General features: G+C 35.3%; 1 protein-coding gene across 11 annotated transcripts in view; it reads right to left on the bottom strand.

Annotated features, from left to right (window-relative positions):
* BICD1 (BICD cargo adaptor 1) overlaps positions 1-14756 on the bottom strand; it is a 179659-nt gene that overhangs the window by 36930 nt on the left and 127973 nt on the right. For all 11 annotated transcript variants that reach the window (XM_023532397.1, XM_023532396.1, XM_011363139.2 and 8 more), the window contains 2 exons: positions 12107-12532; positions 660-1754 (listed from right to left, as the gene is read on the bottom strand). In XM_023532397.1, coding sequence (XP_023388165.1) covers positions 660-1754; positions 12107-12532 — 1521 coding nt within the window. The remainder of the gene's footprint in view (positions 1-659; positions 1755-12106; positions 12533-14756) is intronic.

Genomic DNA, 14756 nt, shown 5'->3' with positions numbered 1-14756 from the left:
TGATCGGTCATGCTTACCTATACATCTGTGTCAATTATTTATCTTGACATTTTTATAAATCCAGGTTTTTATGTTTTTAATTTCAACCTTCAGGAAGAAGTCAGAGAAGTTATCTAAATGGCTTGGCCAGGAATGTCCAAGATATTACGTCCTTGATAAAGGCTAAGTCTTACTTAATGTGGTATTGGTTTTTAATAACCACTCTTTATCACTGGTCTTTGGATTATAGTAGTGTTTATGGTAATAACTTCCTACCACAGTGTCTTTTTTGCTTTATTTCCCTTGTGTAAGCTGCTATGCTCGCCTATTCTGCCAGTCCTCCATCTCCTGTTTTCACACTCAGTGATTGCTAGAATCCAGCTAAGTACCTCATGAACTGCCTTTCAGTATCTGCATGGATCTTCTCCTTTGTTCCTGCTTTAACTTCCTCACCTCTACCTCTACCTACTGGAGCACAGTTACTTTCCTATTTCATCCATTCATTCACTTAAAAATACTTCTTACATTCTGATCTGGCACTGGGACATAGTTTGTTTTATTTCTCTGCTGACCAGGAATCTGAACTTTCATCCTGATGATAGCAGGCACTCAAAAACATTAAGGAATAAACTAGTTAAGAAAGCATTAACTAGCATGAGTTGTCAGTAGAGTGAGATCACCTGCTTGTTGGCTTTCAACACTGCCCTCAGCGTTGCGATCTGCTCCCGTTTGGTGCTCAGCAGGGACTTGAGCTTGAGAATCTCTTCCATTAAGGCTTCCTTGTCTTTATCAATCATAGGCGCCAGCTCCCGTGCAGCTGCTCTTTGGCGAGACAATTGTAAGGACCGGTCCACAGCTTTCTGCAGATGCTTGATTTGGTCTCGGATTATGGCATTAAGGTTGTAGATATTCATTGGCTCTTTGCGGATGTCACTTGTATCTAATACTGGAGATGATGGTGGGGCAGTAATAACAGGAGAGATTGTGGGGGTCTTGGTTGGACTTGGTTCTTTGCTGGTCTCTGTGTTTTCTTTTGTAACTGGTTCAGAGGAGGTCTTTGTTTCTACTGGGGATGACACACCCCGCCTGGCTAACCGTGGAGACAAAAGTCCCCTGGGATCATCGGGGCCTTTCAGGCTGCCACTACGGGTGACTCTGCTTTGCCTATAGTAGTCCAGCATGACTCTGTTGGGGGTTTCATTATTACACAGGCATACATGGTGGTAAAGCTGAGCTAGCTCCTCACTAAACGTCACCAACTCATCTTGGGCCGTATTAAGGGTATTGTGATTTTCGTTGGCTATGCTGGTCATCTTTTGCAACTCCTTCTCCATATGGGCCATCTTCTCTCCACTCTCCTTGGTAGTCTTCTCAAGGCTAGTCACCTGCTCATCATACATTTGGATCTTACTCTCATACTTGGTCTTCTCTTCAGTATAGTTTTCTATAGATTTATTATATTTCTCCTTTAAGGCTTTAATTTCAGCTTTCAAATCGATCACCTCAGTTACTGCCACCCTGTATTTGCACTCAAGGATCTCTAAGCCATTGATGTCCACCTCGTAGTCATGGGCCTCCTCCCCCGAGTCCCGGCCTTTTTCCCCGTCCAGCTCAGCTTTAAGCTCCTTACTGTTCTGCAGGCCTCTCATGGCGTTAACGTGTTCTGTGAGCCGGTGCACACGTTCATGCTGCTCCGTCAGTGCCCCCTTGGTATGTTCCAGTTGTGTCTGTGACTCCTGGAGATTGGCCAGAAGAATGGCTTTTTCCCGCTCTACCTGCAATGGCAAAAGAAAGTCTCTGAATGACTTCAATGCAATGCCATTGATGAACTGAATCCATTCACAGTCGGGGCATATATACATTTAAAATAACTGCAGCAGAGCCAATGTTCCCATTATTCCAAATTAAATTGGAGTGTGTTTACTTACTTCAGCAGTTCTGTTAAGTCAATCAATCTAAAAGTAAATCATTCTAAAAGAACTATGCTATGTATATTTACCCATCCAAATCTCATGCATTATACACATACGCTCATGAAAACTGAATATTACTCAAACAATCTTATTTTTATCTTTTAACACTTTGTAGAAAACATAGAATGACTTCTGGAGATAGTGTCTGGTATTGTCTTCATCTGCTCCTTAATTCATGTGGGATAAGTGATTGTCTCAAGGTTCCTATGAATCATCTTTTCCTTCCCAGAGCTTAACCCAGAAACAGGCTTACAACCTGAAATTTAAACTTACTAAATATTGCTGAGAACCCTAACACTCCACTTAAAAATAAGCATTTAAACCTCCAAATAGACATATAGTAAATTTGATAGCTTTTAACATAAAAATCGGAGAATACAGAGTTTTAGGGCTAAAAGAACAATTTACAAATCATGTCAATCTGTTCAGTCCAAAATAGGAATTTTAAAAATTAGTAGTTAATCTAACATGACAATTTTATTATTATATAGGTGGCATTATTGTATGTTGAAAATATTCAGGTCTCAATATAAAATACTATCTCGTTAAGCCTAAGTATATAAGAAATTATAATCGGAGAATTTTTAAAACCATTTTCTGTCTCTCCATATGGGTAATCACTATTATGAATTAAGAGTTCTTATGTTTATAATGTAAACATGTTTTTTTTGATAAGCAAATATTTACATTTTAAAGTATAAATGGATTTATGTTGAATGTCTTTACATCTAGAGAAAGTTATCAATTTGAATTTTTAAACTTTCCTGGATCATATATCTCTCCAAATTCTTCTAAATTCCTAGGAGGCAAGTAAAATTATCATAAGTACATAATAAATATCAATTATTAAAATGTAATTAACATTTATTTGAACTAGCACATTACTTTAGGAGACACCTACCTGTAAATTTATAATACAGTAGAGTAATAATTTTATGATCCTTTGTGGTACTTGATATTCTTCATATAATTACCATGTACAGACAGTCCTCACTTGGCAAGGTTCTAATATGCATGAATTTCAGTGACATGCTTTAGTTAAAACACCAGTTCCCCCAAAAATACAGTTCAGATTTCAATGTTCAATATATTAACTGTGAGCAATGTATAAAGTGCAATCTTTGCTGCTTCAATCTATAGAATCACTACATAGTAACATCATGACCAATGACTAATCACAAGAGTTCATTCAGTCTGTCAGTGATTGCTCACTGTGTATTTATTATTCAGTTCACTCACAGACAGCAAAGTATGTAATTGTACTGTCTTCTTGTCTCCCAGTGAGAAACCCACACGATGTTTTACAAAGATAGATAATCCAAAAAGGGAATTGGCAAAGGAATGAGAAAGGAAGAGAGGGAGGAAGGGAGGGAGGACAGCAAAAAAACAAAGTGAAAATGTTGGAAGTGAAATTTGAATTAAACATAAATGGAGTTATAGCATCAACAGTCGCATGTGGCAATGTGGACACTGATGCTGTTTGAAGGACTTTAGACTTTAGATAACGAGGCCAAAGCAACTTGGCAAGGGAGAATGTATCAACATAAAGGAAAAAAGTAGTTGTTACAAAAAGGATGAAAATGTCCTAAAGGAAGTGGTACCGGCACACTAAAGATACTCTCAGAGATAATTTCAGACATTGAAAGTACAAAGGATAAAATATTGGAAGCTGATCCAGATTTAGATAGGAGTATAAAACTTGCCAAAGCATAGAAAAAATTCTCACTCAGTATCATGAGTTATATTGTGAGAAGAGGGCACGTTCAAACTACTTTTAATATTACTGGTATTTTTGGAGGGGGAGTAAATTTTTATTTCAAAGGTAAGTTTGTTTCACAAAGAAAACTTTATGTTTCTATTTTTAGCTTACAGCGTACTAAGTAGTTTTACTACCTTTTCATTTCTCTATACATGTATAACCAATGGTGAGAGTTTTTAGTGTTTTGACAAAAAATTTTTAAAGCTCACAGAACAGTTATAATTTTCTCCACTAATTATTAAGTTTGTTTTGCATGGTTTCAGCTTGCACAATTATATTTATGGACCCACAATCATATTTATGGACCCACAATATCATGCAAAGCAAGAATTGCCTGTATAGTATGGTCACATGTATTAGAACTTAAAATATAGTTTTGTTATTTTGAATTATTATTTGGAGGCTCTTAAATTGTGACTTTGATTTCCTGACATAATGCCTTCCCGTATCTACAACAGGAACACAGTCTGTAGCTACAGAAACTAAAATATTCCAAAATAATAGTATTATAGGTTAAAAACAGAACAAAACAAGACAACCCCCCCCCCCAAAAAAAACAAACAAACAAAAAAAACGAGGCTGTAGCATCAGAAAACTCGAGTCAAAGTTTGGCACCAACATTTACTTAGCTATATGACTCAGCAAACTTCAGTTTCATAATCTAAAAAGGAGCACAGTAATGCCTGCCTCATAGGGACATTTTCATGAAAAAGCAAGTTAGTGTTTAATGCTCAAGGTATTATAACATTAGCTGTTGATAACATTGGAGTAACTGTGGCCCAATTTCCATGACCAAAATGATTCTACATGGCAAACACAGCTGTTTTCATAAATTTTTATATGTATATGCAAAAGCAACTCTTTCATTTCAGTGTCAAGATATATTTGAATACAAATCCATTTAGCTGGGTTTCATTAGATATAAAAGGTTATATCTCCATAACTACAGATGAATTGACTTATCCAGACAACTAGGCAATAACTTTAAGTGAAAACCCTAGATAATTATGTAATATGGTATTTGATGAAAAGCCAAGTCATTTGAATTTTTGCTAAAGGAGACGGAAAATCTCAATATTCTATTATTGGTATTATATACAATCTCAATGAAAATAGATTATTTTGAGAGTTTTATTGTTTTTCTTTTTCTCTTGAAAATTAAGTGAATTTGCTCTGAAAAGCCTAAACATCATTTTATTAGTATATATGACAACAACAAAGTTACTTCCAAAACACCCTTTAATAGGAAAAGCCTTAAAATAAAATTAAAATAAAAATTAGACCAGAGCAAAATGTACTCAATGTGTTTCAAGCTTGTTTAAGAGGCAAAAGTGTTATGATGAATGCGGTAATGCCTTTAGGCAGTTTCGATCTGTATTCTGCCAATTCAGATTGAATATAAGCATTTTCTAAATCTAAAAGGGTAAATCTATCAATTTCTTCATGATAGTACCGCCAGAATACATTAAATAGAACATTGTCTCTTTTGTGTGTGTATGCTCTGCATACAGTGCTAATTTCCACACTCAATACATTTCTGGTGGAATCACTTGAATATGGAATGGCATCCAAATATTACACACACACACACACACACACACACACACACACACACACACACACACACACACACATGTATTTCTAGACACTTAAGGTTAGTCTCATCGAAAAAAAATTACTAAATTATAAAATTTTAAGTGTACTATTTTAGTCTCCATTTATGAAGAACCTATCCAAGAGAGACTTGTTGAGTTAATTATAACTGTCTATAGTGACTAAGAATAGTTGCCTTATTTCTCATTCTACAATCTTCACCTTCTATCTGGAACTGAGAATTTTAGTTTTTATGGTAGAATGATTGTTTTGCCAGAAAACCTAAATACTGAATTTGTAAACTGTTTAGTCCAGTGTAAGTATATAATATATACTATTATTGTTACTATTATATCACATAGAAATTATTTTTAATTTCATGGAATGTTTACCTTTTCAATAAATACATTTATACATATTGAGAAAAGATAGAGTCTTTTGTGAAGAACTAAGAAAAATATATCCAGAATTTGCATATTCACATTAGGACTTCTATAGGAAAAGAAATCAAAGCTGTTTTATAAGCTATTAATCTCCACAGTCTTTATTTTGGTCATTTGACTCTCAATTTGACTTGAACTGACTGGCATGATTCTTGTAATGGTATATATATATATAGTATCAATATATACAACTATAACTTAGAAATAAATAATTTATTCTTCTCTGCTTGAAGTGAAGTAACTCTGGCAATGCCTATCTGTGCCATGACAAAAGAGAACCGTGGAAAAACTCACCATAGAACTAAGAAACACTAGGTGAAAGGAGTACATTTGGGAGAGTGAGGTGAAAAGAAACTCTCTTGCATTTTCTAATGCACAAGCACAAATGCAAAAGTCAGTCAGCTGGAAAAGACTCAGAAAAAAACAAGGGAAGGGACCCTTTTCAACTTATTCTATCACACCAGTATTACTCTGACACCAAAACAAGAAAAGACATCACAAGGAAAGAAACTACAGACCAATATCTCTTAGGAACATAATAAATACAAAAATCCTCAACAAAATAGTAGCAAACTGAATCCAAGAACATATAAAAAAGATTCGAAAATTTGGGATTTATCCTAGGAATGCAATGTTTATTTAACATCCAAAAATCAATAAATTTAACACACTGTTATTAACAGACTATAAGACAAAAACCACATGATCATCTCAATATATACAGAAAAAGCATTTGACAAAATTCAATACCCCTTCATGACAAAATTCAATACCCCTTCATGAGCAAAACATCTAGAAATAGAAGAGAACTTCCTTAACCTAATACAGGGTATCTATGACACACTCACAGAGAACATACTTAATGATGAATGTATTCCTCCTAAGATCAGGAACAAGACAAAGGTAAATACTCCTGCTACTTTTATTTAACATTATACTAGATGTTCTAGCCTGAGCAATAAAGCTACAATCAAAAGGCAAATAACAAGTATTAGTGAGGATGTGGAAAAATCAAAATCCTCATACACTGGTAGTAGAGATGTAAAATGGTGCAGCTGCTTTGGAAAACAGTCTGGTAGTTCCTTAGGTGAAACATAGGATTACCACATGGCCCAGTAATTCCGCTCCTAGGTACATACCCAAGACAATCAAAACATATGTGCACACAAAAACTTGTATATGAATGTTCATAGCAGCATTATTCATGATAGCCAAAAAACCAAAACAACTCAAATGTCCATCACTGATAAATGAATAAACAAAATGTGGTATGTCCATGCAATGAAATATTATTTGGTAATAAAAAGGAATGAAGTACTAATACATGTTACAACATGGATGAGCCTCAATCATGAAATGCTAAGTGAAAAAAAGTCACGCACAAAAGATATCATATTATATAATTCCATTTATAGAAAATGTTTAGAATAGACAAATCTACCAAGAAAAAAGGCAAATTAGTGGTTACCTGGGATAGTGGGTTCTGAGAAATGGGGAGTGGCTGCTAATGGGTACATGTTTCTTTTTGGGGTGATGAAAATATTCTAAAATTGATTGTGGTGATGGTTGCATAGCTCTGTGCATATACTAAAAACCACTGGATTATACTCTTTAAATAGATGGGTTGTGTGGTATATGAATTATGTCTCCATAAAGCTCTTAAGAAAATCTATAGAGACTCTTCCCTTGATTATTGTGATTCCAGATATTCTTTTTAGGTTTACTGATAGTAGAAAAGTAAGGCTTCTTAGATATGTTTTGCCAATAGAACTTTTACAAAGGTAATCTTTGGCTATAAAGCCCGTAATATTTTAACTACTTAAGTTATCAACTTTGTACTAGGAAAATTATATTTGACACTTTAAGTTTTAAAAAATCAAGAACTGACCAATCTTGTTTTAATTAATTTTACTCCATAAATATTCTGTCTTTGTTAAGAAGAGATAACATTTGATTTATTTGACTCTCTTTCTGTGTAGCAAGTCCACTTACTAGGTTTTTGACTTTGAGTAAATTATATAACATATTTGTGCCTCAGTTTGCCTATCTGTAAAATGAAGATGATAATACTATTTACCACATACAGTTGCTATAATCATCAACCAATTAAGCAAATATATAGAAATAAATTGATTTGAACTCTTACGATCATATAGCGAATTGACCACTTACCATCATCAGAGGAAAAATCAAAATTGTCTTTAATAGAGTAGATCTAAACACAATATGAATAGTTATTCCACATCCAGGAGCATACAACAAGACACATCAATTTCAGTTTTATAGAAACATGACTGTTTTCTCACATTACATGTGAAATTATATATCTATTGTGATACTGAAAAAAAATCCAAAGACTTCTGCTTAGATTGACTCTCTGTGATGTGAAGTTAAACAGAGGCTATTTATCAAAGGCAAAAATTTTGGCACAAGCATAGAGATTTCTTTAAATAGATTAAGAAACTTAGTTTTTACAGACAGGATCTACTTCTTTTCATTCTAATAAAACTGATTAAGGTACTTGACTATCACTGGAAAATGTCAATTATAATCTATTGGAAATAACTGAGTCTTGAGGGCACCAAAAAGCCAAAATAATTTCTCCAACAATATCCTGAAAAATTTCTTAGTAAATAAAGAAAGACATTAATTGAGCTGTTCACTATCAAAGTCTATTGTCAAGTTTATAGAGACTTTTAGGTGAATAAAATGTTTTCTTATATGTATTTTTCATATATATATATTAATTTATATGCATCTGTGTTAGTGAAAATTAGCATAATTGGCTAAATTTAAAATATTTCTGTAATTTATTTCATACCCTAGGAAGAAACACAGTTCAGTGAAATACTCACTTTGATTCGCTCTTGGAAAAAAGCACCTCCTAATTTAGATATAGGCTTACCGTCCTTGCCTTTTCCTCTACTTTCTAGGCCTTATGTATTGACTTTATATAAAGTGCAAGTGGTAATGACATGTCATAAACTGATGGCAATTTCTAATACAATAATAATAACATAAACTTTTGTGACTTACACATGGTTTCATATTGACCATCCCATTCAGTCTTCACAACTCTACAAAGGAGGTATGAGATTCTCACCAGGGCTACGACGTAATCATCTGCAGGTTGTATACCATACAACGCTAAGGGGCACCATTAAGTTAAAGTTGTTGTAAATTTTTATATTTATTATTACCACTTCCCAGCAGATGGCAGTATGATATCTTAAAGAAGGGACCTCCTTTTTTTCTAATTTCGAAAAGGCATTGTAGAAACTAGTAATGGGGCTAATTTATTATCTTCCCCCTTATGAATGCATCTCAGATGGAAGCAACTCACTCAACATTCCTGAAACCCAAGGCAGAGACATAGTTTTTTTTTCTTTCGTAACTACACAAAAACTTCATTTCTTTAGTATGACTTTTTCCTTAATTCAAGCTAGCTTTGTTCAGTCTAATAGAACTATGACTCACTTGCTTTCTTCCACAGACTCTTCCACCTTTGCACATACTCCACCATCTACTTCCTTAATCATTAAGCCCTTAGGACAGTAGGTTCTGGTCAGCATCAAACTCTCTTAAGTATAAAGCCCCGGGTCTATCGACCATGACAAAGATACAATAACCAGACCCCAATCTAGAGCAAAGTTTCAGTCAAACTGAAGATAATATCTCGACCTCAATTATGTTTCAGCCCTGGACTCATGAAAGTGGAATGACCCTACTGACCACATCCTCATGAAACCAGACAGAACGACGCCATGGCTGAATCAGCACCTGATTCAATGATCAACTGCCTCCTACCTTAGCCTGACTAATCAGCAGAGCCCAGGACCCCAACTCCCTTAGCTATCATGACTAATGATTTTTTCCTATATAATCTATTCTGTAGAGGCCATTGAGGAGCCAAGTCTTTGAGCACTAGCTCAGCTCACCTGTGTCTCTGGGCTTGGTGCCAATCCCCTAAATAAACCTTTCCTTTCTTAACTCCAAACTCCTATTCCTGTCTCGTTTGGCTTTGATGTGCACAGGCAAACAAATTCCTTTAGTTCAGTAACACTTTTCAGAACCAGATTAAGTAAATACCCATAGATGAAAAAAAACATAATTTACTTGCATAGACAGAGCCTTATAAGACAGGAAAAGGCTTTGGCCTGGGTATGCTGTTTTCAAAGGGTTTCTTTAATCCTAAGGAAGAGAATCTTAAAAACTGCGTATTCCTGGTATAGGGTGTTATATTCCTGCCTGCACCCCTTGACATCTTTACAAACTCAACATTAACTAAGCCCATTGATTTGAAGGCAGCTTTTTCCCAAATTCAGTGCTTTGTATCCTGGCCAAAAGAAATTCTAAGAGAAAAGAGAACTATAAGAATACAAACTCTCATATCCAAAGTATGCTGATGTCATAAGCTGAAGTACACAAAATTGAGAGTTGCCTAATTGTACAACAATTGCTATACTAATGACAGCCACACTCTCAAACTCTAAGGTGGCTTTAAATAAAAGTTTTATCATAACTTATTTGGTGGCAATATTAAGACATCCCTAAACTCCCTGAGCAGCAAAACTGTACCTGAGTGATATAAGGCCTTTCATGGTCCTCATTTTTTCTTCTTAGTGTGACTACTCACATATTTTGGTACATAAATGTTCATATTATTCAATAATTCAGTGCTGCACCTGGGAGAGAAGAGTTTGCCACTCCAAAATATGCCTTTTTTAGAATATTGATTATTTTAAGCTGGTTATTTTTAGGAAACAAAACAAGAGCCTTTTACCTCCCACTTACCCGCCTAAAGGAATTCAGATAGAAAAATCAGCTCCAGGAAGAGAGCTACCACCTTAGCAAAGCCTGTTTGTTAGACAACCCTCTGTTTCCCATTATTTGTTTACCACATATTTGCTCTTTCTCATCTATCTGTGAAATGCCTACTTCCCCTTGGAAATCCCTGACCTTTGCCTCTCTTTCCTTATTCCAGAATGGCATATAAGCCTCAACTGCCCCATTTGTCCTTGGGTCTCATATTCTTATGGGACCTCCATATGTACACATGTAATAAATTTGTTTTTTTCTCCTGTTACTCTGTCTACGTCAATTTAATCCTTAGGTCAGTCAGAAAAACTAAGAGGGAAAAGAGAGGATATTTCTCCCTCTCCTACACTATCAACCTACTTATATTAGTGTAAACCAAGCAAAAAGACACAGGAAAGTATTATCTATTCAGAACTGGACTTTGCAGTCAGGTAAAAGTCTGTATGTAATTCATTTTCTCCCAGTGGCCATGCCCTCTTATCTTGATTCAAATTAAATATGGTAAAAACATGTTCTCTTTTAGCAGCCAAAAGCACCGGGCAGATGAAGTACAGGATATGTTGACTCCTGATGTACTATTAAAAGTAAATCTCATAATAAATTAACTTCATTGGTTCTATAGTCTATTATTTATTTATGCTAATTTCATTTTTTATTCATCATTTCTGTAGAGGTAGAAATAGCACTGTTTGCTATAAAAATGACTGTCAGAGTCTTAGCCTCTATCAGCTATATGCAAAGAACCTTGAAGATTAAGTCTCAAAATTAATCACCTAATAAGTTTGTTGAACCAGATTCCTGGTTCAGTAGATTTGTGTGGAGCCCAATAATTTGTAGTTCTATGAAGCTCCCAGGTAATGGTGATGGTGATGATACTGTTCCTCAGACAAGATTTCAATTAGCACTGGACTAAGGTACGGCAAGGAGGCAAGACTCTAGAAAGCATTTCACAATGAGACAAGCTTAAATGTGGGATCTTTCACAAGACATTTGATTTGATGATACCAAAAATTTAAGGTCTTGTTTATGTTGGAATAAGAACTCCTTGGTTTCAGATTTATACCTGCACTGTATTTTTAATTATATGGTATCCTGGCTAGTTAGCATATACAAAGTCCTTCATAGTTTTTCAAGCTTAAGTATTGCTGTGAAGTGTAACCATTATTCCTGAAGTTATACATACAGTTGCTTGTAATGAAAAAGTTCATTTTCTGTCACTTCACTTGCATATAAAATTTTTGAATTTTTTTATTAGTCAGACATGCATCAAGATGCTTGCTGTCTTTTCTCTCTTCATACATGACTGCAATTTAATTTGTGGCTCTAAGAGATAAATTTCTTAAAGCAATGCAAATGGCAGATTTCTCTTCAACATCTCTTCTGTTGTGTCTTTCTACAATATTGTACTTTCAAAGTTGCTAGTTGAAAAAGCAATATTTAATAAAAATAATCTGGAGCTATAATGTGAGAATAAGAAATCCTACAATACGCTACATGTAATCTGAGAAATTCACTCAAATAGTCCCAGACAAAGTTCTTACCTGCATAAGTTGCTGCTTCAATTTCTGTATTTCTGAAATGTTCAGCTCACTGAATAAGTCAGAAACAGGGTTTAGAGACTCTCCTTTCCTTAAAGTGGGAGTCCGATAGTCTCCATTCAGTTTCACAAGGGGCCCGTGGATATGCCCATTCATCTTGTCATCATTGTTTGGCTCACTTCCGTCCTCGGCAAACTTGAGTCCGTCTACTGAGATGCTGATATGGTTATCATTGAGGGTGATATATTGGGAGAGCTCCTTCCGCAGGTTATTCTTTTGTTCCCTTTCATTTTTCAAGGTCTCAAGGGCTTCTTCCAATTGGTGCTCAGCAATCTCTTTCAACCGGATAGCATCCTCCAGCTGGCTGTTCAGCAGTACTGTCTCCTCCTCAAATCGCTTAATCTCATGCTTTAGGCCCTCATATTCAACCTGAATCAGAGAGGATAGAGAAGATTCATAAAACTAAAATTTGGGTCTTACAAAACTGCTATTAGGCAGTCTAGTGCTGCGATCCCCAACCTTTTTGGCACCAGGGACTGGTGCTCCAATGAGACTCTTAATGCCTGATGATCTGAGGAGGAGCTGAGGAGGTGATGCTAGCACTGGGGAGCAGGTGCAAATACAGATAAAGCTTCACTCGCTTGCTGCTCACCTCCTGCTATGCAGCCCGGTTCCTAACAGGTCATAGACCCATATCAGTCTGTGGCCCAGAATCAGGGACCTCTGCTCTAGTGGACCCACTCATTTAAAAAAAAAATCAAAACATTAGTCCACAAAAGTATCTTTAAAAGCACACTGTGTATACACTGTGAAGGTAACACAGAATGGTTTCTTTAGAAATTATATATATATATAAATTCAACTCTTAGCAGAGATGAAAAAGGTACCATTTTAGGATTTCTTTAATGGGGTTCAGTGGTCAAAAGGGTACACTATTAGCCTAATAAATCAGGGATTTTTTTCTTTTATAATTGTTTATGAGACTATTCATAACGAAGAGAAGATTTTATTATCACTATTACTTACTTTTATTTAATTATTAATAATGAGGAAATTTTAATACCCAGAGACAAATTAGTTAAAAGATCATGATAAGAACATATTCTCAATGAAATATGTTCAAGAGTAAGATGAAGAAGCAAAGAAACATTTTATGTGTTTAAGGGTAAAATCTGGAAAAACTGTACCAATTATCCAATAACAATTATACATATATTGTGATCAACGTAATATTCTTTTGAATTATATCAAAAAAGAGCCTGCTCAAACATTTTCTCGATCATGAAAGCCCACAGGTAAAAGAGATTCCTACTCTAAACCAACATGCCTTCTTTGGGGCCTTTCCCAAGTCACCTGTCACCTTCCACTTTTCAGTAAATATTCCATGTCCACGACTACACTGTAATCTCCTTAGAAAGAAGAAATCCTTTTTATGCATCTAGGTGTCATCCAATGTTTCTTCATAGTGCTTCCACAGAATTCTACTCAGCAATAAGCGTTTTCTGAATAAACTAGTGTGAATAACAATAAATAAACTAGAAAAAGTAATAAAGTCATGATATAAGATACTAATATAAACGTGTTTAGTTGTAATTTATTTTAGTGTTTATATTAGTTTAAACTTGTGTTTAAAAAAAGATCTTAAAATCTAAAAAATAGGGATCATAGACCATTATCATTTTCATATATTTCTATTTCTCCTTATCCCCACCCCTCTTCTTCACATAATCTCAAAGCAAGGGTTTGTCTTGCAAAAGTTAGGATAACAGTTTTCAATATAGGTTTAGTTAGGATATAGGTTTGGCTGATTAAACAGAGCACTAAACAAGAGTGACTTAGTTGAGATAGAAGTTTGTTTCTCTCTCTCATGTGACAGTATGCTCCAAGAGGTCATCCGGAAACTAGGATCCTTCTACCTTATTGCCCTGCCTCCTATTCTGGTCCATAAGGTCCAAGGGTGCTTGCCATTTTAATCATCTTCCAAGAAGTGGGACAAAGTAAGGCGCATACCCTCTCCATTTAAGGACGTGTCTCAAAGGTTGCCAATATCACTTTTCCTCGTATCCCACTGGCCAGTACTAGTTATATAACACCTAGCTGAAAGGGAAGTAAAGACTATAGTCTTTACTCTGGGTAGCCTAGTGTCCAGTTAAAAACTGGGTAATACGTTAGGAGAAGGGAACAATGGACACTGATGGACAACCAGCACTTGCTGCATACGGGGTCAATGGAATTTCACAAGTCTATGATAGAATCACTCAATAAAAGTCAAATTATGGAAACTGCTTGGGATAACGGTGTCTTGTGTCGTGATTTCTTACAGGCCTGCTTATATATTATAAAGTCATCTTCCTCCTGACCTCCTCCTTTTCTTTCCCTGGACAACTCAGGGAACCTACCTGCCAACCTTTCTTAGTATTTCAACCAGTCCTCTGACTGCTCCCAGACTGTGTGATAGCTTACATTTGTAGACATTAATTTAGTTTGTGTCGTAGGCCTTTTTTTCTTTAATCCTTGTTAAACTGAAGGCTTAGACAGTGGTTGTCAAATGTTATGGTGTCTTTTGGACCAAATCCAGCCTACCACCTATTTTTGTCAATTAGTTTTATTGGAAAACAGTCACACTCTTTTGTTCACATATAGTCTATGGCTG

The sequence above is a fragment of the Pteropus vampyrus genome, unplaced genomic scaffold, assembly GCF_000151845.1.
Source record: "Pteropus vampyrus isolate Shadow unplaced genomic scaffold, Pvam_2.0 Scaffold82, whole genome shotgun sequence".
Classification (NCBI taxonomy): Eukaryota; Metazoa; Chordata; class Mammalia; order Chiroptera; family Pteropodidae; genus Pteropus; species Pteropus vampyrus.
Note: the sequence above shows the minus strand (reverse complement) of the source record. Positions and strands in the feature narration are given on the sequence as shown.